The sequence below is a fragment of the Pipra filicauda genome, unplaced genomic scaffold (genome assembly GCF_003945595.2).
Source record: "Pipra filicauda isolate LSUMZ 115617 unplaced genomic scaffold, ASM394559v2 scaffold78_size3787270_pilon, whole genome shotgun sequence".
In the NCBI taxonomy this organism is placed as follows: Eukaryota; Metazoa; Chordata; class Aves; order Passeriformes; family Pipridae; genus Pipra; species Pipra filicauda.
The window spans coordinates 2,234,165-2,257,063 of NW_024104964.1; the positions used below are offsets into that span (position 1 = coordinate 2,234,165).

Below are 22,899 nucleotides of genomic sequence, written 5' to 3' on the forward strand. Positions count from 1 at the left end.
CACCTGCTTTCTGATAACCAGACGTAAAATGAAGTGTAAGAACTCAACTCCCACCCTGCAATGGCAAAATTGGGGTTATATTTGATAATTAATCCATCTCACCAGCACCCAAACAACAGAATTTCAATAATTTAATCCCTGCTTCTTAAATTGGTTTATGAGGGTTTAAATCAAGCTTAAATATTTAAATATTTAAGGGATTATTTGTTTTTAAGAGATATTAAATCACTGAAGAATCACTGTTTTTGCACTGGGCAATAATGTAACCAAACCATACCTGAAACATCTGTATCCTTCTGCTCCTTCTTTTTTATTTATTTATTATTTGGTTTTATTAAGAAATTTATGAACTATGCACAAAAGGATCACATAATGATTTACAAACCAGAAGACATTTCCCATATGTACAGATATTTTGAGGGTAACATTTTGAAAAATACATATTAAACAATGTCAGTGATGAATAACCTGCTCCTGTATTTATCACACAAAGAACTTCTGCAAAAACATCTCAAATATACAGCCAATTTCATATGTAAAACAAAGAAAACGTGTATCTTGATGAAATAACACAAATGTAAAAACAATATTTGCAAATCAAGTGCTTTGGGCAGAAAAAAAATACATGAAATGCTCTTCCTTATTTTAAATATTGTTGTCAGTTATTCAGGTCAGATGCTACAAAACCAACCCCCAGTGCTGGTTTTACCTCAAACCACCCTAAAAGCACATTCCAAAGCATCTTAAACAATTTACAGTCTCTCAGAAAATACCCTTTATTGGTAAATAGTTTGCTCAGTGACAATCCTGAGTTGCTGAAATCACCTGAAATTCTCTGCTAAAGAACCTGCTGGTCCATATGCACTGACAGAAACAGGTATTACCATAACTGGGAGTGAAGTGGTTTGTATTTTACAGGCTCAAACTCCTTTTTTACATTTTCAGTACTTACAGTTTGCTAAATTTGCTTTTAGGACAATTTAAACAAGACTTTGGAGAGGTCCCTGAGGCTGCAGAAATAACCCAACTGGGTGCTTAAAGAGAGAAATTGGTACTTAATTAGTGGCAACCAAGGTTAAGTCATTTGAATGGCAAAGACAATTTAAAAGCCACGAGCAGAGGGACAGCTAATTTCCCTTTTTTCTCAGACATTATGGACTAAAACGGAGCCAGAAAAATGAACCCAGCTCAAAATGAGAGCGAAGAAATAATTCTGTGTGCCACCCAGCCATTGAGATCTCCACAAATTCTCACTCCTGTTGCCCACTAAATGTTCCTGTGGCTTTTTTTTTTTTTTTTTTTTTTATGTTTATCAAAATATGCCAGCACAAAACATTGCAGAAGCACTTGTTAAGGTGCCCAAAATGTCAGTTATTGCTGCACAGTCACACTGGTCCTCCCTGCAGGGCTGGCTGCTGCTCGTTCTCTCTCTTTAACAATTTCCATCTGGATTTTGGCTCTGATTTTATTCCAATCCACTTCCAGCTGTAAGAACAGAAAAGCAAATACCCAGAGGTCAATTAGAGAGAAGTCAGATAATTATTCACTAGCAGGACAATTGGAAGATACAATTACAGAGGATTTAAATTCTATTCATGGAAGATATGAAGGCACAGTTGAGTTCTAACAGAGCTTCCACCTCTAAAATCAACCAAGCTCGATCTATTTTACCAGGACACATCTCATTGTGTCTGGCAATAAGACATTAAAACACAAAAATAACTTGCTTCTAGTTTCAATGTCATGACATCAGTGTCCTGTTACTGAGAATTCATCAATAATAAACGAGGGATGTCTCCTCTGGGTAAGCTGAGAGCATATTACACCAGTTATCTGCTGCAACAGAAATCAGATTTCTGCTTCAAAGTTTGCCTCCTGCATCAATAAACGTTTTGGAATTGTCATTTTCTGCCTGTATTCTGTGTCAGTGAAACTTCAGCCCATGGATACAGCACAATATCCACAGGACAAATGTGAGGTACAACAGTTGTCTGGCTTTCCAAAAATGCTTGATGTGAAAAAAAAAATGGATCGTGGAGCATTTGATGACCATAAAAACATGTCCAAAAACTGGGGAAAAAATGGAATTTGGAATTTGTGCAGTTCAGTTTCACTGCTGGAGAATCAACCCTGTCAAAGATGGGATGGGAAAAGGATTTCAAGTGCTGCACAGGGAGTTTTTAGAGTAGCTGCTCCTCCGTTAACCAAGTCAGGGAATAACAAGGAAGGTTCTCCATGAGGGAAGATGTTACTGCAATGCCCACGTTCTCAGGTGAAAAGGCTCATAGTACCTTAATTCAGGATGCATTTACTGGGTCCAGGATTCTCAGGATATATAAAAAGTATTAAAAAACTGATGGGTAAAATATAGATACAGCCACTAAGCACATTATTTAGGTCAGTCTAGAAAAGAGGAAAAAACTCCTTATTTAAGCCTGAAGGAGTTTTAGGTGGTGAGAGGGAAGCTGAGACCCTTTTTCATCCCTGAGAAGGAATAGCAGCACAAAATCTGGCTTTTCTCTTGCATGCCCTTGTGATTTCCTTCTGATTTTGCTTTATGAGGTTGCAATGAAAATTTAGTTACAGCTTAAAATCCACTCCATTAAACAGGTTCCCTCCTACCCTCAGATCCAGCAGACGAGACCTTTGGCACGTGGATGTGGAAAAGGATTCCTTTACTCCAGAAATCTGCAGTCTGAGACCCAAAGTTTCAAGACTGTGAGGTGAAAAATCCCCTTGCTTAGAAATCCTTCCAGAATGTGCAGCTTTGGTGATGATTTAAAGCCAATCAGTGCCCATTTCTCTGCAATGTGCCTCTGGGGAGCCCAGGGGATTAATGTGATTTTTGCTCTATCGTGGATTTAAAGGACAGAACACACACTCCCAGCACAGCAGCTGGAAGTGCTGCGGGATGAGAGTGCTTGGGATGTGTGCAGTTATCCTGCTGTATTTTCGAGGTGAATTATTGCAGAATGGTTCACTGGGGGCCAGACACCGGGCAGTCCATTGTTGAGGGAAGGAAACATCCTCAGGAGTGTTAAAAACTAATGACTTCCATTAGAAACTCAGCTTTATTGTCCAATTAAAGGATCTGAGCTAACAGCTGGCATGTGTTTCCTGATCCAGCAGCTCCACTGGATGGAAGGATTTGATAAAAAGGTCCCTTTCCCTAATTTCACCCTCAGAAAGCTGAGGAACAATGAAGGGAAAAGCAGGAAGGACATGAGGGCTGTTCAATGAAAGGTGCACATGTGGGTGTCTCTCAGAAGGGAAATGTGTGGGAAGGCTCCAGTGGAATCCAAGATACTTCCAACCTGATGAACTTTAAGATCTGCCCTTAAAGACAGCTCCCCCATCTGTCTTTAAGATCTGTTAAATGCTAATACATTGAAAAATAGTGACCTCCTGATGATGGAGAGGGTTCCCAGGGTTTGCTGACAATGGATATTTAACTGTTTATCATATTTGGCAGAATGGTTTGTAGTTCACTTAATAAATATCTGGATACCTTCAAAGTTTGTTACTGTTAGTTTCCATAAAATGACATTAAAATATTGAAGACATTTAAGAGAGACACCTTTAACCACAGTAAGGTCCAGCTCCTTGTTTATAGAAAACTACTGTTCTTTTATTTCTATAACTCTTGCCAGATATTATATATACTTTTATATATATATACACACACACACACACATAAATATATATATATATTTTTTTTTCCTGTATCTGTACCTTCAAATAAAACACATGCCCAGCTCTTCCTGGCCAAGCAGCCACACACCAAACCATGAACTTAGATGTAAAATCTTCATATTTATGTTCACATTTGAACCACAAAAGGAAAATATAAGAGCAAACCCATCCCACAAAAAATCAGGCTGCAGGAATAATGCTGAGGAACACTTACCCCTTCCGCATATTGCAAAAATCTCCTGTTGGTTTCTTTTTTACCAAAATCCTCCAAGAACTTCTGCCTATAAGCCAGGACTGTGTCAACATGTGTCTTGTGCTTCACTGCAAGTTCCAGGGCCCTGGGATGAAGCAGAAATGGGGTTGCCAGGCTGGAGAAATGCTCTGGCACAACTACAGGGTTGGAAAAGGACACCCTGGGGGCTGCAGGCACAGATCCCTGATCCCAGTGCCAAGCAATTCCACATTAGTGTCAGTCACAGGAGGTTAAAATTGGCTACTTTATGCAAAATATCCAACAATTATTTCTGTTGACAACCTCACCATGGCACTCGCTGGACAACAGGAGGCTTTTTATTTCAAGGAAATACAGAATATTTTAGCCCTCTCAGTATAAAAGATGGCAAAAATAATGATGTTTAGTAACTTTTCTACAGTCAGGAATAGCTTCTGAACATAAATTATGGTATGTACCCTATAGTATTTACAACTATTGTAGAGGTGGGAAAGATTAGTCATTGGATTAATATAATTCATTGCTCACATCTGTTTTCTTCTCAGAAAGGAACACTTCTGTTTGACATACAGAGTTTTTAGATGATATATAAATAACAGAATATCCTTTTCCTGATATCCAGCCTACACACCTCCCCTGACACAGCTTCAAATCAGGCAACAAAATAAAAACCCACAGATATGTGGGGGAAAAAACAACCTTTTGCCCCCAGTGATGTGAATATAGCAGAGATACCAGGAGTAAATGGCCTCAGAAGATTCTGTCAGAAAACGTGGGTTTTTGTTTAAAGGAGAAATTCCTGCTTTGTTTTCTCAGGCCTAATTCATATTTTATCCACCTACACAGTGCTGGGAGCCTGAATAGCCACAGGTCTATTTTTAGCAACAAGACATTTCGAAACAGCCCTAATTCCTGGAGGGTCAGGTCCAGTTTGGGGCATCACTAAGGACTTTTCTGTGTTAGCAGTGATGAAACAGCAAAATGTTATTTAAAAATCCTTCCAAGCATGTTCTGGACTTTCATCACAGAATATCTAAATATGGCACAAGAAGGTTAAACATGTTCCTTTTTTTGGTTGTTGTCAGGATATGATTTACTTCATCTTTTCACAGATCTGGGCGAGTCAAGGCAGAAAATTAGTCAGCAAGAAAACAACTGGTGTAAATAATCGGGGCAACTGCTTATAAACATGTTTGGTTTGCAGAAATCCCACCTGTCCCAGTTGTAGAGGTTAATGTTGACTTGGATAGCTTGATAAATCAGGCCTGACTGAAGCAGCAGAGTTTCAGCTTCCTGGGTGTTCCCACTGAACAGCAGCATATGAGCCATCCTTGACTCCCTGGATGGCAGCTCCTTGATGGAATTGATGTACTGGACTTTGTCAATCTGCCCAGGAGAAGCACAGCAGTTTAATGAGGGGAAATTAATTAATAAAACGAGCTTTGCAGCAGTTGAACTGGGAGTTTAAGCCCATTTTCTTACCTCCCCAATCGCTGCATAGGCGATTTCAGCCGTGGTCATGTCTTTGTTGGCCACTGCCATGGCAGCCAAACACGCCCACAGGGTCTGGTCCTGAAATTAAAACCAAAAACCAGCTTTTCTGACTTCAAATATTTATTGTCATGCTAAAAATCCCTTCCCAAAGGAAGCACCCAAGTCCTGAAACTATACCTTTCTCATTATGCTATACATGGCACCATGGGCTGAGCTTCCCATTACAAAATCACTGCTTCATTACTTCTCTGAACTAGGAATTAGAAAAATTTATGGGTAATAATAATATTGCACTTTTTTTTTTTTAATTTTCATTACTTCTGTTGCTTGGTTGTTTCTGACTGTTTGGGTTTTTTTTTTTAACACAATCTTAAGGAAACCCCAAGAACTCAGAATAACATTTAGGAAGATCCTAAATGACATTTTGATACCAAGTGACAACATTATGACAAAGACATACTGCTCAAACATATTTCTAATCTAAAAATATGTTTTCTATATGTTTTCTAATATAGCCCACAGTTAGGCTACCACAGCTGAAAGCTCTAGTTCCAGACAGGAAAAACATCATTTTTGACCTGTTAGTCCACGTGGAATTAAGTGGGTTTTAGTATTTTTGTTGAATATGTTCAATAACAAATTTGGAAAGAAATTTGCACCGTGAAGAGGTTTAAATCAGAATAAACAGCTGCACTGAGTATGATCTAAATGTGTTTCTCTGTCTCCCAACTGACCTTTTCTGTAACTCAAGATAAACCTTCCTGCAGGCAGCCCATAATTTGGGAGAATTCAGATTATTCAGAGAATCAAGCGCTCATAAAAATCTTTGTCATGTTTTCTTCCCACTTCCCTATTATTTATAAAATTAGGTGATAACATGGAAAGTTCAGACTGAAATTATGCAGAGGAAGTCTGTAGGAGTTGTTCCCTGATGGGTCTTGCTGCTCTTTTTCCCTCCCTCAGAAATATCCTTCCATTTTCTTATTCCTGATTGGAAATATTTTGAACTGTCTACCTGGGTTGCCAAAAATCAAAATAACCTGATTTGGATGCTTAAATCAGATGATGAGAAGACTCTTCATGCTGAAAATAAAGACTTTATTCCAGTTCTACAACCCAACTTATGTGGATGTGTATTGATTTTCTAAAGCAATTACAGGAATATCTGAAATGCACATTTAAGGTCACGATGAAAACTCTTTTCTAGGAGTAAAGGGGATAAAGGAACTAGAGTTTGGAGGGATTTGGTTTTGTTTTAAAGACTACCAGACTCACCTCATCTGTTGCTGTTGCCTAAATATATATAAAAGCAAGCAAGGGAAAAGAAAAAAACAAAAACGAGTGAAAGAAAATATGAAAAATAAGAGATAATTGTGGAGATGAAGGTCACTCTTAATTGGTTTTATTAAAGCCCAGTCCTGAAAAGTTAAGCTCAGAACTAAGTTCTGTGAGTACCTGTGTTCAACCCAGCTGGGGTGACTAAAAATCAGAATTATTGTTTATAATGAAAATGGTGACATTACGTAGATTAGGTAACGAAATTATGATTCTGAGAGTAGATTATGAAAACCATGGAATTTTCCATTCCAGAAGAATTGGAATAAGATGCAGATGTTAAAGGGATACCAAAGAACTGTCAAAGAAATACTTAAACCCATAAATATTGCATGGAATGGCACCTGGATATTCCCAAAAATCAGCATTTACCTTGACAAAGCGACACAGCCTGACGGCATCTTCCCACTGGGAAGCCCTGACGTAGTCATGGAGAATCCCGGGATAAGGGGAAATGTTCAGGTGGACAAGGGAACCATCTGCTCTCCTAATTGTTATTTGATTCCCTACAAAACTCACAATCTGGGGGTTTTTGCTGAATTCACTGTGGAGAGAAAGGAAAAGGGAAGTTAATCTTCACTTCTTTCTACAGAAGTAGAAATTATCACTGACTTCGCATCTTTCTATTTTTAATTTCCAACAGGTAATTTAAACAAATCTTCTTTTTTGTTTGTTTTTTTTTCCAAGCAACTAAGGGAAGATTTCACGAGACAGAATTAAAATCTTGCTTTTGCATCAAGATGCTGCTCTACTTTCAAACTGCACATCATCATTTCAGCTCCAAACTTTAGGATTTAATTAGAAAACCCACTTTTTTCCCTCATTTCCTAATCCAGAAACGGCAACGTGAACAGAGTTTGAAGAGTTGCAACCCTTGGTTCTACTTCACCTGAACAGAGTTTGGTAAGGGGTGAGTAAATTAGTTAAAATATACCCTTTTTCATCAAAATATGATGTATTACCTTCCATCTTTTTCATAGAGGGTTTTTGGGAGAAGATCTTTGTCCACATAGACTGTGTTGGGGTAGTACCAGACTGTGAAACGGGTGTCCCGGATCCCACAAAGGATGTTGGAAGTGTCATTCCAAGCCAAAGTTTGAACCATTGTCCCTTAATTTCAAGACAAAAATATGCATTTCCATGAGACACTTCAAAATGAAGTTACCCTTCTCAAACTGGAGTAAAAGGGTAATTATATTCATCATTTTTAGCTCATTTTAGTAGGGCTGGTTTTAGCCCCCTGGTTTGTAACATCTTAACGTGTTTTACATGGAATTTATATAAAAATGATCAGAATTCAGATAAAATGTACCAAAATAGTTTCTACCTCTCTCTTATGAAAGCCAAAGGACTATTTCTCATGTTTTTTTCAAGCTGAATTTCACTATTAATTAAAAAGCCAAATGTTGACTCTTGTACTAGAGAAAACTCTATTTCCCTCCCAGCATGTTCCTAAAGATGAATCTGAATTTTTTCTTACCTATTTTGACAATCTTCTGCTCTTTCCCAAACCTTTTCACTGAAGTGATGTAAAGATCTCTGTTCTTATCAATAAAAGCGATTTTTCTCTCACTCGTAAGTCCTTTCTGGTCCAAAGCAATCTCCACAATTTCGGTCTGAAAAGGCAAAAAAAAGAGGATTTCCGAGTTTTATTTTGGACATTCCTGTCCCAGAAAGCAAATGACATTCAACCAAATGGATGTTTCCTCAAAATAAGGCACAAAACTCTGGATAAACTGGGTTGTGGGAAGACACACTTTGTGTATGAAGTCTCTGTTGAATGAAGCATTTCATGGCAGGGGCTCGGATTTTGATGATTTTTAAGGTCCATCCCATGATTCTGTGATTTTATAAATTGAATTTCATGAAGATTAAAACAAAGCTGCAACCCTGGTTTGTTTATGCACCAGAAGAGTGAATGTAAGAGTCAGTTAGAGCTGAAAAGCTCCTTCATAGTAAGGTTTTAAAACCTTTAACAGACCCATTATTGAGGAAACCCACTATTGATTCTTAATTTCTAAGTATAATAAAAAACCAGACATTATATCCTTCACTTCACCTTATGGGTCAGAGGTTTTCCATCACCCAGTGGCTTTCCAGATAAAGCTTCAAAGATGTAAATAACTGAAGAAAAAAAAATACAGTTGATTAGTTAAAAGCAACAGAAATGACACCAAATTCTGAGGTAAGTTAATAAATAAATTCATGTTCCCCATATCAGATTTACTCAATCTTAACCCACAATTTTGGTCAATATGGATGTTTAGGAAGTGATACCATTGACTGATTGATTAAATTAAACCAAAGTATTTAATGTCAGATATATTAAAAGATGTCCTTAGAACTGTTGGGGAAAACATTCCTCAAAAACATTGTTTATTTTGTTAATAATCTGCTTTATTTGGAATTCCTAATGCATATTTTCTTCCAGGACAGTTCAATCTTCTGCTCATGATGCCACAGTTATGACTAATTAATATTACATATTAATTACTGGCTTCCTAAAAAAATACTTGGTTTATCCAGGTATTTTGGATTTTACTCGATATTTGAATTTTCCTTGATGCTTGAATTTTATATATATATATATCATATATGACATATATAATTCTTGCACCTTTACCACTTGTTCCACTCTCTCTCTGCCTCCCCTTTAATAAAAAAAACCCTTCAAAAAACCCCCACCTACATAATTTGGTTTCTTTGGGGTGTCCAGTGAAAACTCCAATTTGCAACTTGCCTAAAAATGAAGTTTCTTTCTCTTTCTTTCCATCTCTCTCTATACAAACACAAACCCATGTGTTCGAAACTTCTTTATAAATACATATATTTATATATATTTCTGTGTAATAAACAAATAAATTATAAATACATACAATCTGTGAACACACACACAAATTAGAGGTAGGGTGAGCACTCAAAGCAGCATTTTAAGGAAGAGCTGTAACTAAAAGCACATGATTTTACAGGCAGAATTCAAAACAAAAAAAAGGCCAAACTGTCAGAGCAGGTGTTCAAACCCATCAGTTGGTTGTGCAGAGGAGGCAAAAAAAAAAAAAAAAGGTTGAACATACAAAAGAAAACTTGTTGTTCCTGAGAAGTGCTTTCTTATCTCACTTTTAGGCTTGAAATTTGTAGATCTACCCAAGCAAGTCGATTTTACAGCCCCCAGAGCAGCTGGAGGAAGTGAGATTAAAGGAGTGTGTAAAAACCCACTGTACTAATCCACAAGTCAAATGGGTTCAATTCTCATTAACCTACAATTGAGGGATTTCAGAAATAAGTTTGGGGTTGGGTTGTTTTTTTTTTTTCCCTACCTGAAAAAACTCTACATGGTTTTTCAATCATTTAAACCCTCAAATGTATCTTTTTTCCAGGCAGAAACTAGAAATATTAATAAAGGTCGTTGTCTTCCCTTTGACCACCCAGAGAAAGAAAATTGTGTGTATTTTAACAGATGTGTTTTATTATCAGGGAATATCACTGAGCTTTTAGTGTCAAAAATACAACATTTAAGAGCATAAAAACCTTCAAGGACACAGCACTGAGATAGAACATCACATCAGCTGTAAATAAAACATATATATATATATTTATATATATATATATAAAGATACAAATCTATAAAAGAGATAAATCTACAAAGATACAAATGTAAGATAAAGCTATGAAGATACAAGTCTATTAAAACTATAGCAAAGAACATCTGAGAACTAAAATTAATCCCAGCTAAAGTACTGGAAGTTTTTTTAAGAGCAGCAGGAAAGCACAAAAAGTTGCTGAGGTTTCAGAAAAACCCCATGTGAGGGACTGAAAACCTATTTTTCTGTTATTTTCTGCAAATACTCCATGGTTCTAACCCATTACTCAACTGTGATATATATATATATAATTCTCTTTAACTTTTTAAATCAATTTTAAGCAAGACCCCTAATGTGAATTAATTTTACAGTGAATACATGAATTTAAATTTATTTTTAGAGTGAATATATTAATTTCTACAATAAATATATGATTTTTTTTTTAATAAATCCCAGAGAACTTACCCTTCTCATCAGCTTTGTCCTTTACTGCCAGGGTGTCATTGCTCAGAGACACAGTCTGGGCATTTAAAATGTCTGTTCTCATGCCTGGATATTTTGGAGAGGAAATTAATCTGCCTTCATATGAATATAAATAAAGTCCTCCACCATCTACAAGAAGAAAATGCCTACAAAAAACCAAAAGAAACAAACAGCAAAAAAAATTAAACACTAAATAATACAGAAAAACACAAAGAAATTTTCACAGTGTGAAGGTAAGTGTTTAATATCCTGCAACTGTTTCTGGTTCAACCCCATTATTTCTAAGCCTGTGGGTATTCTGGAAGTTTTGTATGGAAGAGTTAATTTTTAATGTGAATGTTATCTTTTGCCAGGAGAAATATTTATTATTTGAAATATTTATGATTTTTTCATGTGTTTTCCATTTCTAACTATATGAGAAGTATGTCAGAAATCTGTATTTTCTGTCTGCAATATTTCAATTTGTGCTTCTGTTCTATGTTTATATTTAATAGTTATATCTAATGGTTATATTATGTTCACATTTAATAAAGAGCATTGCAAGAAGTCCCAAAAAGTACCTTTCTGCTTGTAAAATCAAACTCACTGTTCCTTCCTTCAGGTCAAAGATCAGTGGGGTGTTCCAGTTCTTTGTACTGAAAAGAAAGAAAAAATCAGCATTAAACCCACTAATCTTCACGTTGCAAACACAAAGTTGGATTCACTAAGCAAATCATACATCTTTTAATGCTCTAACACTCCTAAAAAGGGGAGGTTTTCAAAATTAAAACAGCATTTAGGAAGCCAAGTAACATAGATAATCACATAATATGGGTATTTTTGCATCCTTTCACACCAGCAGCAGCTGACCCAGGAGTGTCAGCACACGGCAAAATCATATTTAGATGAAATAATCGTATTTTTAAAATATTTCTGAGCTGTTTTACAGTGATGTGGAGGTTGGACAAAGCCCCTTTTCTTGTGTGTCCCATCACAGGCTGTATGTCCAGCATTAGTCACCTCACTGAGATATTGAATATTTCAATTAATTCAAAAGAAATTAATTACAATTAATTATTGTCCCTCCAGTGAAGTGTCTGCTGCTGTTTTACAACTGTTGGATAACCCTGAGGAAGGTGGATTTGTATTTACTCACGAAAACACGTAGCACTGAAGAGAAGTTGAAACAACCAAATATCCATAAGCCAAGGAGGCTTTAATGACCCTGTCCCGGAATTCCAAGGAATCCTCGGCATCATTAATGACATTGTGCACCTACAAAGGAAAACTGAGGTGAATAAAACAACAACAGATGAAATAAAAACTAATGAGTGAAATATCATTTTTTTTTTCTTCTCGAGAAAATCATCCAGACGTTGGAAAATTCCCATTTTAAGACTGGGCTGCTGATTATTGGAACATCTGAAATATAACGTTTCAATGATCCCATCCCAACAATCCAGGATTTGGAGAAAGATGTGTTTTCTGGAAGAGCTGGAGCACGGATTTTAATGCTTCCACAGGAAATTCAGGAGACACCTCCACGAGCAGGTTGTGCCTTTGCCACCACACTAAAAATCTGCTCCAATTACAACGTTTGCCTCTAATCAACACAGATCTTTGAGTTCAAAGATTTCAGGCAGCTAAAAATCTAAGGTGGCACCTTACACAAAAAAAAAAGTGTCCTGTTTGTTTGTGGGGTTTTTTTGGAGGGGGTTTTGCTGTTGGGGTTTTTTAGATGGCACCATTCTGAGGGTGGCAACTTCCTTTTGATTCTCTCCATTACACAACCAACTGCAAAACAAGGACTGAAGTCAATTATTTCTAAAACCCTGGAAACCATTTCCAAAGACATATTAATTGCTATGGCCATAATTAATGTAGCACTCGGGAAAAAAAATGCAGCAACAACTTTTTTTTTTTGCAGGCAAAATTTTCCTCCACGAACGTATAGGAATAAAATAACTCTAAAAAGGAATAAAATCACTCTCAAAAGGAATAAAATCACTCTAAAAATGCTAAAATGAAACATTAATTCTGACTCAGGGTTGGTTTTACTTCCTCAGTGTTTGCATATTCAGATTCTCTGGAGATCATTCCCAGAGTCCATCTGTTACGAGTCGATGTCTGGGAATGAAATGAAAAAAATGGGAATTTTTACCTGCTAATTTGTCCTCTGTGTTCCCAGACACTGACTCACCACATCCCACCCACTGCACCAAACTCACCCAGCACTGCTGCTCTTCCAACTTCTTCCCAATTACAGATCCAACACGAAAAGAGTCAAGAGCAAAAAAAAGGCATTCGAGGGCCTAATTAGGAATTTAGGCACTCGACTTTGATATTGAAGATACAGGCCTGGTGTCCAACACCAAATGTGTCATTTGGAAAATCTGGAAGAATGGAAATCTTGTCTTATCCCAGTGCTCAGGGAGCGAATGTCTGAGTCACTGTCTGGGAACACAGGGGACAAATTAGGTTTAAAACTCCTATTTTGCATTAAAAAAAAGCCCGCAGAGCTCGAAACTGTAATTTTACCTTCATGGTTCTCCTCTTGATTAATGTGATCTCAAAGTTCTTCCACTCCCACCGTTGCTCCACGATGTGGGCAAAGATGACATGGCCATTCCCACAGGCTCCAGCCAGCTGGGTGCCATCAATGGACCAGGAAATGTTAAATATGCTGCCAGTGTTGGGCTTCTCCAGGGCATAAGACCACTGCAAAAAAAAAAAAAAAGATTAAAAAAAAAAAAGGGATTAAAAATATTCTGGGTATTTTTTAGGAACGATTTCTTGTCCTCAATAGATTTGCAGGGTTGGAATTTTTTAAGCAGCATCAGTAAATGAAATTTTCCTTATGAAGAGATTTGATGTCTTAAGTCAGACTGTTGAAAACCAGGGATACAAAAAGCAAAACCACCAAGTAAAGCAAAATTAAAATGTCACAATGCCTGAAGTACACGAGGTACCAGTTTTCTACTCATAATATATTTAAAGTGTACTTTCGTTTATAAATCTAAGCAATCACCACATAAAATTAAGTCAACTTACTTAGAAATAATTCTATTTACTCTCTGTTGTTACTGAAGGGAAAGATGCATCAAAAATTTCCTCCAGCAAAGAACTTTATTCTTAATTCCCCCATTTTATGCACAAGACTCCTCTGAAGTTTAGAGCCTTATTAATGAAACCTTGTCAAAAAGTAGGATTTTTCAGACCAAGACCCTTGTTTTCTATTTCCTGCAACTCAGAAATGCAGAAATCACACCAATCACCTCTAGTCTCTGAATGACAAAAAACGAAATAACCTTTCTGTGGAATTTTAGGAAGGCTTTAAACCAGGTTTTAAAACAAGAAGCAAATCTCAGCTGCTGCCTCTTCATTACTCTGTAATGGAATATTTTAAAAAACATGTAGTAATTGGAGAACTACTTGAATATCTGACTGTCTTTGAAATCTTAAGAAGCAAATCAGTAAGAAGAACCAAGTTAAATTGTAAGTAGACATTGGATTGACTTTTGGATACATGAAATTATACCAAAGGGGACACAGCTGGAAGAAAATCCTCACCTAATGTTCGTAACACGTTTTATATTCTGATTTCTTCTGCTGCATAAAATTAGCAACCTCCAAGAATCAAAACCTTCACCCAAAGCCTTCGTATGATTTACAAGGAGTGAAATCACCAAAATTACAGTAAAATAAAAGAGTTGGGACTTAAAAGCTGACTAAGAAGGAAACAAAAGGGGCTGGAATCCAAAGCCTGAGCTGTGCTGATGGTTTGTGGAATATTGTGTAGGAGTTGAGGCTCTTTTACACATGGGGTGAGGGAAAGGTGATGTCAGCTCCGACTGAAATTCCAGCTCCAAACCCCCGGGTTCAAAGCTCTGTGTTCCCTGTCTCCTGCTGACAGACACCCAGCCCATCCATGGGGATGGATCTGGGGAGAAGTGGGGATTTTTGGAGAACTGTCTCCCCAGGATGAAAACACTCCCTGGGAATTAAAGCCACAATATTCCATGGCTGACTCTCCCATGGCCAAGGAAGAAGCTCTTCCACGGTTGTAACCAACGCTCCAAGGGTTTCCCGCGACCTCCATCCGAGCCCCGTGTGCCACAGCTGCCCAAAACACTGGATGGAATTTCTTTTTCCAAACTGGGATCCTCCCAAACACACGAGGTCATTTCCCTCGGATCAGGAATCCACCCCGGAGACAGGAGGAATAAAGGGACATCAAGCCACCAACAAAGAACCAGTTGATGGCTTTGATTTGATTTAAGGAGCTCCAAAAACGTGGATTTGGAGCTACTTTTTTACATATAACAGATCCACTGAAGATAAAAAAGGGATTAAAAATATTCTGGTTATTTTTTAGGAAGGATTTCTTGTCCTCAATAGATTTGCAGGGTTGGAATTTTTTAAGCAGCATCAGTAAATGAATTTTTCATTACGAAGAGATTTGATGTCTTAAGTCAAACTGTTGAAAACCAATTCCAAATCTACTTCTTTATTCTTTTAACCATAAGCCTTTTTTTTCAGGTCATTGAATACTAAGATATTTCCAGATCATAACCTATATTTAAAAACAAAAAATAAAAATCTAAAGAGCCATTCAAAGCTTTATTTTCCAATTTTTTTCGAAGCTCCCAAGTGTAAATCCCACCACTCCAATGATTCATAGTCCCTGCAGATGTCTGGGGCATTTATCATGTATATAAAATGTTCTAATAAAAATCATTTAGCTCTCCATTTCTAAGACAGGAACAACTTCAAAATCTGAAATAGCATTTCCTAAATACACTTAATTTTTTTTTTTTTTAAATAGGTATGACTATGACTCCAGGAATGACTTCATGAAGTTGTTCCAACATTACCTGTAATATTAGATTTTGGCTTATACTTTTCCTGCCTCTGGAGCAGATGGATCTGGTCCTTTTTCCAAGATCTTTCTGTGGGAGTGGAGTGGGGAAGGAGGAAATCAGGGAATTTCAGTCATTCTTACCATCTCTCACTGTGTAAATATTTTGACCTGCTCAGTAATGTCAAGGGAAGCAGCAGAGCCACAGGAAATAGCTGACATAAATGAACTTTTTAAGCACTGCCCTCCATCCAAGTGATCCCATCCTGAAAAGCTGTGGACACCAGGAAAGCTGAATATCCATCAATCCAGCCAGCTTTGCATCTCAATAGATGGATTTTATTGGTGCTCTCTGCAGGTTTAATGATCGTTGGCATTAACAAGGCAACAAATTTCAACCTTAAATATATTCTGTTTGGTATTTTGTAGGATGTTTTATATATAAATATATATACACAGATATATATATATATATATAATTTCTGATGCTACAGGAGCAAAAGCGGTTTTTAACTGAAGAAATGAAGCTTCTAAAGTTGCTGTTAGATCTGTAATTCTCATTTTTAACACGAGAACTAAGTCACCAGGTAGAAAGAACACGAGAAAAGGCCCCTGACCCCCCCGAATTTGCTGTAATTATGCCCCAAACTGAACACACATGCTAGAGAAGAGTTAATGATATAGATATTTATTGTCCTGATGGCTCCCTGGGGAGCAATTTGCCACTACAGCCCCATTACATCAGACACAATAAAAATGTCTGTGTTGACCAGTAAAAGCCAGGTCTGGTTCTCTTCAAACTCCATCACTGGTGGGATGGGAATCATTCCTGCTTTTGCCTCCATCCCAGCAAAGCTTCCCCTTCAGTAACTATTTACAGCCAATGTCAGCAAAGAAACTCGCAGGAAAAATTCAGGATTTGAAGGTAATAAATTATCACTGGGAGCTGATAAAGCATCTGGCACCAGCTACTGGTAATTTCTATTTTAATTAATTGTAATGTTGGCTTCGTTGCTTTAAGAGTCGAGTAATAAACCAGATTTTATCCTCTCAAATAACCCCGAAAGGCTCCTCTTCAGGAATTTAAAATCCCTGACAAAGCCAGGCCAAGCTGATGGGAAGGTGAACCAGGATCTCCCGCAGGTGCCCAAAACCCCACAGCGATTTTTTCCCCCGAAAAGAGTGACGAGCACGAGAAAAAAGGGAGCAAATGGGCCCCTAAAAGTCCCAAATAAGGAAGGTTTGCTGCAACAAAAAGCTGCAGAACCACAGGAAAGCCACAGAGACAATGAGGTCAATCTGTGCTCGGGGCTGACTCACACACCAGTGGAGGGACAGGGAACTGCCTCACATTCACTGGAATTGCACACCAAGTGGAAAAATGGCAACAAGGAACCAGAAGGAAAAATAATAAAATATAATATAGGAATGAAAGTGCAGGATGTCGTTGTTCTGCCCCCCTTTTAAAGAAATTTTTATACACTCTTTGGTTTTTAATGGTTAATAATTACGATTTTTATATATATAAATTATATATATAAATACAGATTATTATATGCAAATTTTTCAAAGTAATAAATATAATAATGTTTCTAATACTTAACATTAATATATGTATTAATAATATAGTAATAAACTAGTAACTATATATATTTATTATATAATAAAATATAATACAGTAATAAAAGTGCAGGATATTGTTGTTCTACCCCCTTTTTAAAGAAATTTTTATACACTGCTTGCTTTTTTATGGTTAATCATTGCAATTTTTATGTATATATAAATTATTATATAAATATAAAATTATATACAAATACAAATTATTATATATTAATTTTTCAAAATAATAAATATAAATATAATAATGTTTATAATCTATAACATTAATATATGTATTAATAATATAGCAATAAATATACATTTATTATATAATGAAATATAATAATAAAATAAAATCTAGTAATAAAAGCGGAGGATATTGTTGTTCTACCCCCTTTCAAAAGAAATTTTTATACACTCCTTGTTTTTTATGGTTAATCATTGCAATTTTTATATATAAAAATTATATATATATAAAATGATATATATAAATACAAATTATTATATATAATTTTTTTTAAAGTAATAAATATTAATATAATAATGTTTCTAGTACATAACATTAATATATGTAATAATAACATAGTAATAAATTAGTAATAAATATATATTCATTATATAATAAAATATAATCATAAAATAATAAAATATAATATAGTAATAAAAGTGCAGGATATTGTTGTTCTACCCCGTTTAGAAGAAATTTTTATACACTTCTTGCTTTTTATTTTACACACTGCAATTTTGTATACAGATATAAATTATTATATATATAAAATTATATATAAATACAAATTGTTATATACTAATTTTTCAAAGTAAGAAATATAAATATAATAGCTTCTGATATATAACATTAATATATGTATTGATAATGTAGTAATAAATATACATTTATTATATAATAAAATATAATAATAAAATATAATACAGTAATAAAAGTGCAGGATATTGTTGTTCTACCCCCTTTTTAAAGAAATTTTTATACACTCCTTGTTTTTTATGGTTAATCATTGAAATTTTTATATATATAAATTATTATATATATATAAAATTCTATATATAAATAAAAATTATATATAATTTTTTCAAAGTAAGAAATATAAATATAATGTTTCTAATACATAACATTAATTTATGTAATAATAATATAGTAATAAATTACTAAGAAATATGTTTATTATATAATAAAATATAATAATAAAATAATGAAATATAATATAGTAATAAAAGTGCAGGATGTTGTTGTTTTACCACCTTTTTAAAGAAATTTTTATACACTCCTTGGGTTTTATGGTTAATAATTGCAATTTTTATATATATATATATATATATATATATATAAAAATTATTATATATATAAAATTATAAATATAAATACAAATTAGTGTATATAAATTTTTCAAAGTAATAAATATAATAATGTTTTTATATATATAACATTAATGTATGTATTAATAATACAGTAATAAATATACATTTATTATATAATAAAATATAATAATAAAATAAAATCTAGTAATAAAAGGGCAGGATATTGTTGTTCTACACCCTTTTAAAATAAACTTTTATACACTCCTTGTTTTTTATGGTTAATAATTGCAATTTTTTATATATATGTAAACTATATATATATAAAATTATATCTATAAATACAAATTATTATATATTAATTTTTCAAAGTAATAAATATAATAATGTTTCTAATATATAACATTAATGTATGTATTAATAATATATAATTATAATTTATAATATCAATTATTATATATAAGATTATATATAAATACAAATTATTATATATAAAATTTTCAAAGGAATAAATATAACAATGTTTCTAATATATAACTTTAATGTATGTATGAATAATATAGTAATAAATTAGTAATAAATATATATTTATTTCTCTTTGGTCTAAGGCTGGAGATTGCAGATTGCAACTTCCATCACCTGATGTCTCCTTTCTGAGCACTGGGATCACTGAGCTATAAACTGAAATAAATATGCCCTTTTGTGGGTGAGGCCAAACGATTTCAACTGCATTTTGCACTCACTGTGCAAAGATTTCTACTTAAATATGACCAAAACTGGGGCTGTGGAAAGGGCAGAAAAATATTAGAAAAAATCCTTGATAAAATCAGAAAAATATCAGCTTTCTTTTCTGCTCCACATGTGAGCCTTACAAGGGATGCTTGTGAAAAATTCCATGTCCTGGAAAGCAAAATATTATTGATATTAATCCTCTTTTAAAACTCCTCCTGCTCAGCTGCAGGTAGGAGGAAGGTGCTGGAATTCCCACCTAGTTTTTCCTGAGGGAAACACCCCCCTGTGCACGGCTATCCCGAGGGATATTTTCCTGTGTTATCCCTAAGTTTGGACAATCCCTGCCCTGGTTTGGGGCTCTTACTCACGCCAGTTTTGTCACAGAGCCGTAAGGTGTTGAAGGATCCCACAGCAAACAATTCCCCGTCCACGGCCCAGGCGATGGATGTGATGGGATATTCCTGGAGCTGGGAGCTGTACAGGAGCCGCCCGTAGCTGTCCCAAACCTGCCCAAAAAAGGGGAAATATCCACCTCAACAAGCACAGTTTAGGAGGATTTTTAGTTATTCCATTTTCCCCTCACAGGAGGGGCAGGAATAATTCAGCAAGTTATGGCAGTGGAATTAGAAAAATTCACTTCACATTAAAAGGTTGTTCCTAATCAATATTGGTTTGTTCAATGCAATAAACTTTGCTTTGTTGCCATGGTAAATGTTACATTATCCTGTATAAAATATTCCCTGTAAAATAACTACAAAGTTTATCCCATTTCCCAGGATTATGAGGAAATTTCCCAAGATTATGAGGCCCCTCTGAAAATTTCCAAGCCGGATTATTTTTTTTTTTTTTAAATCAGTAGAATACCAGGAATCAATCCACAAAATCATTTGATTTTAACACTTTAATATATGTGTTTTTTGTTTTTTTTTTTATTTGGTTTTGTTTAATTTGTTTGGTTTGGTTTCTTGTTTAATTGTGGGGTTTTTTGGTCTTCACTGTGTGTGTTCTATCACTTTGCTGACAGAACCAACACATGATACACTTAAAATGAAGTTCCCACTTAAGGGAAGAGATACAATATGTGGCTTTTTATTTTGGATACAGAAGATACCAATCAAAAAAATTACCAAGGGGTTCACCAATGTTCCTGTAATAGAAAACAGCAGCTTTATCTCCTCTAATTTCAGATGTCACTACCTTTTCCAGTATATATCATATTTCAAGCAATCACTTCTATTTTTCTACACATTTTCCTTTCAGAGTTTGTTTCCTTTGCATTTTACCCATTTTTATTCTGCTGTATTTAAAAATAAATATTGTGATTTAATGATAATACACAGAATGAGATGTATTTCTAAATAGGAGACTTCCCATTTAATTTGGAGCTTCCAGGCACTATTAAAATTTTAAAAATTCGGTCTAATAACTTCCCTGGTCATTTAGTTACAGAGTTAACCAGAACTCACCTTATATTTACAATCTTCACCTGCAGAAAGAATCAGATCATTAACTGAATTCCAGTCAGTTTTTAAAATCAGTCCATCGTGGGCTTTCCACTGAAATGGAAACAAAATAAATTAAGCACAGCCTGACTTTTATATTTAATATTCATCATTCATTGACCTTGATGATCTTGGAGGTTTTATCCAATCTCAACGATTCTGTGATTCAGCAGAAAAATAAATTTCATAAAGCCTGAAGGAGGCAGAATCAAAGCAGGAAAATCTGCACTAAACCCACATTTTAAGTGCAAATTAAAACAGCTGTTTTTCATAAAAAATTAAAAGGGAAAGGCATCTGTACCCTTATTTATGAAAATAAACACATTATTTAGTCACCTTATTGATAATACCTGCAAAACTTTAGCATTTGGCTGAAGAGGTTTAATAATCAGCTGCTTCCCTGACGTGTAAAGAACTTTTTCAGAGTCAGGTCCCCAGGCCACGGAGTACACGGGGCTTCCTGTGGGCATGGAAAACATTCCTGGTGACTTTTCCTGTCCTTTTAATGCTGTATTACATATGTGTGTGTGTGTATATATAAATATATATATAAAAATAAAAATACTGTATTATATCCACGTGTATTTCTATTTATTTATACACATATTTATATACATAAAATACCATAGCTTCCAAATATTCAAACTCTAAACTGAGACCTGCTGCTGTTGCTCCTGAATATTTCTGTATTTCACGTATTTTCTTTTAGAAAGGCATTTATATTGCTTAGAACCACAGGATTATGTAAGATTTGTTTAACTGTCAACCCTTACAGGAGACAACTCACAGAAACACACAACATATATTAAGTAAATCTGGCCCTGGCTCTTTTCCTCCTGTTGCAAATGACATAAATTCTGTCACCAGCTGTAACAGGAATTCTAAATAAACTCATTTTTTTTTGTCCTGCTTTAATGCTGATTTAACAATCAGAAGAACTTTTCTATTTAAACCAAATGTTTCCCTTTTTTATGATGGCTGACTACTTAACCACAATTTCCAGGGCTTAACAGCAGGAGCTGAGTTAACTCATTTCCTTCTGCACTTAACAAGAACTTGGTTGGGAAAACACTGCCAACACTCTGGGAAGGAAAATTCAGTGGAACAGACACACTGCAGGCAGTTGTGTTGGTGATAAACAGCTGCAGGAAGGAATATTCAGGGAGAAAAGAAGGGAGAAAGGCAGAAAAGTTGGGATTTGAAGGAGGAACATCCGGATTCTTCCCATCCCACACGAACCACAGCAGATATTTGGGTAATTCCAAGTCTGGCTGAGACTTCTGATTGTCACAGGAGTAAAATATTAATCCATGGGCAGGGACACCTTCCACCAGCCCAGGTTGCTCCAAGCCTCATCCAGCCTGGCCTTGGACACTTCCAGGGATGGGAAGTCCACAACCTCTCTGAGAAACCTCTTCTGGTGCCTTCAAGTCCTGAAGAAAGATGGTCTTAAGAAGAGCAGATGACAAGTTCAGTTTGAGAGCAGGTGGCTGGAACCACCTCAAGAACTGGGAATCTATTTGAGGCAGATGTTTGTGCTGGTAGAGCTGCCCTTCCTTTCACATGGGGGCTTCCTTACTTCACACATCCTGCTCTTCAGAGTTCTCTGGCTCTCTCCAAAGGAACACAGACACCAGGAAGGAATCCTTCCCTGGGAGGGTGGTGGGGCCCTGGCACAGGTTGCCCAGAGAAGCTGTGGCTGCTCCATCCCTGGAAGTGTCCAAGGCCAGGCTGGACGAGGTTTGGAGCAACCTGGGCTGGTGGAAGGTGTCCCTGCCCATGGATTAATGTTTTACTCCTGTGACAGTCAGAAGTCTCACCCAGACTTGGAATTACCCAAATATCTGCTGTGGCTCGTGTGGGATGGGAAGAATCCGGATGTTCCTCCTTCAAATCCCAACTTTTCTGCCTTTCTCCCTTCTTTTCTCCTTCCTGCAGCTGTTTATCACCAACACAACTGCCTGCAGTGTCTCTGCTCCATCATTCCTGTTGGAATGAGATGATCTTTAAGGTCCTTTCCAACCCCAAACATTCTGGGATTCCATGATAATCCTGTGGGTTACCAAGACACACCAAAGAGATCCATGAAAAAGAGTTACC

The 22,899-nt window shown here is 35.7% G+C and overlaps 1 protein-coding gene across 3 annotated transcripts in view; it reads right to left on the reverse strand.

Moving 5' to 3' along the window:
* Positions 1 to 278: 278 nt before the first annotated feature.
* IFT80 (intraflagellar transport 80) overlaps positions 279 to 22,899 on the reverse strand; it is a 31,454-nt gene continuing 8,833 nt past the window's right edge. For 2 of the 3 annotated variants that reach the window (XM_039389942.1, XM_039389941.1), the window contains exons 6-21: positions 21,150 to 21,259; positions 20,764 to 20,853; positions 19,666 to 19,803; positions 15,672 to 15,746; positions 13,336 to 13,515; positions 11,954 to 12,072; positions 11,379 to 11,453; positions 10,801 to 10,964; positions 8,814 to 8,878; positions 8,235 to 8,370; positions 7,717 to 7,864; positions 7,127 to 7,298; positions 5,408 to 5,497; positions 5,139 to 5,311; positions 3,908 to 4,031; positions 279 to 1,485 (exon numbers count right to left, since the gene is read on the reverse strand). In XM_039389942.1, the coding sequence (XP_039245876.1) occupies positions 1,372 to 1,485; positions 3,908 to 4,031; positions 5,139 to 5,311; positions 5,408 to 5,497; positions 7,127 to 7,298; positions 7,717 to 7,864; positions 8,235 to 8,370; positions 8,814 to 8,878; positions 10,801 to 10,964; positions 11,379 to 11,453; positions 11,954 to 12,072; positions 13,336 to 13,515; positions 15,672 to 15,746; positions 19,666 to 19,803; positions 20,764 to 20,853; positions 21,150 to 21,259 (1,973 nt within the window). In that variant the 3' untranslated portion in view covers positions 279 to 1,371. The remainder of the gene's footprint in view (positions 1,486 to 3,907; positions 4,032 to 5,138; positions 5,312 to 5,407; positions 5,498 to 7,126; positions 7,299 to 7,716; positions 7,865 to 8,234; positions 8,371 to 8,813; positions 8,879 to 10,800; positions 10,965 to 11,378; positions 11,454 to 11,953; positions 12,073 to 13,335; positions 13,516 to 15,671; positions 15,747 to 19,665; positions 19,804 to 20,763; positions 20,854 to 21,149; positions 21,260 to 22,899) is intronic. The other variant, XM_027745284.2, reaches the window with a different exon arrangement.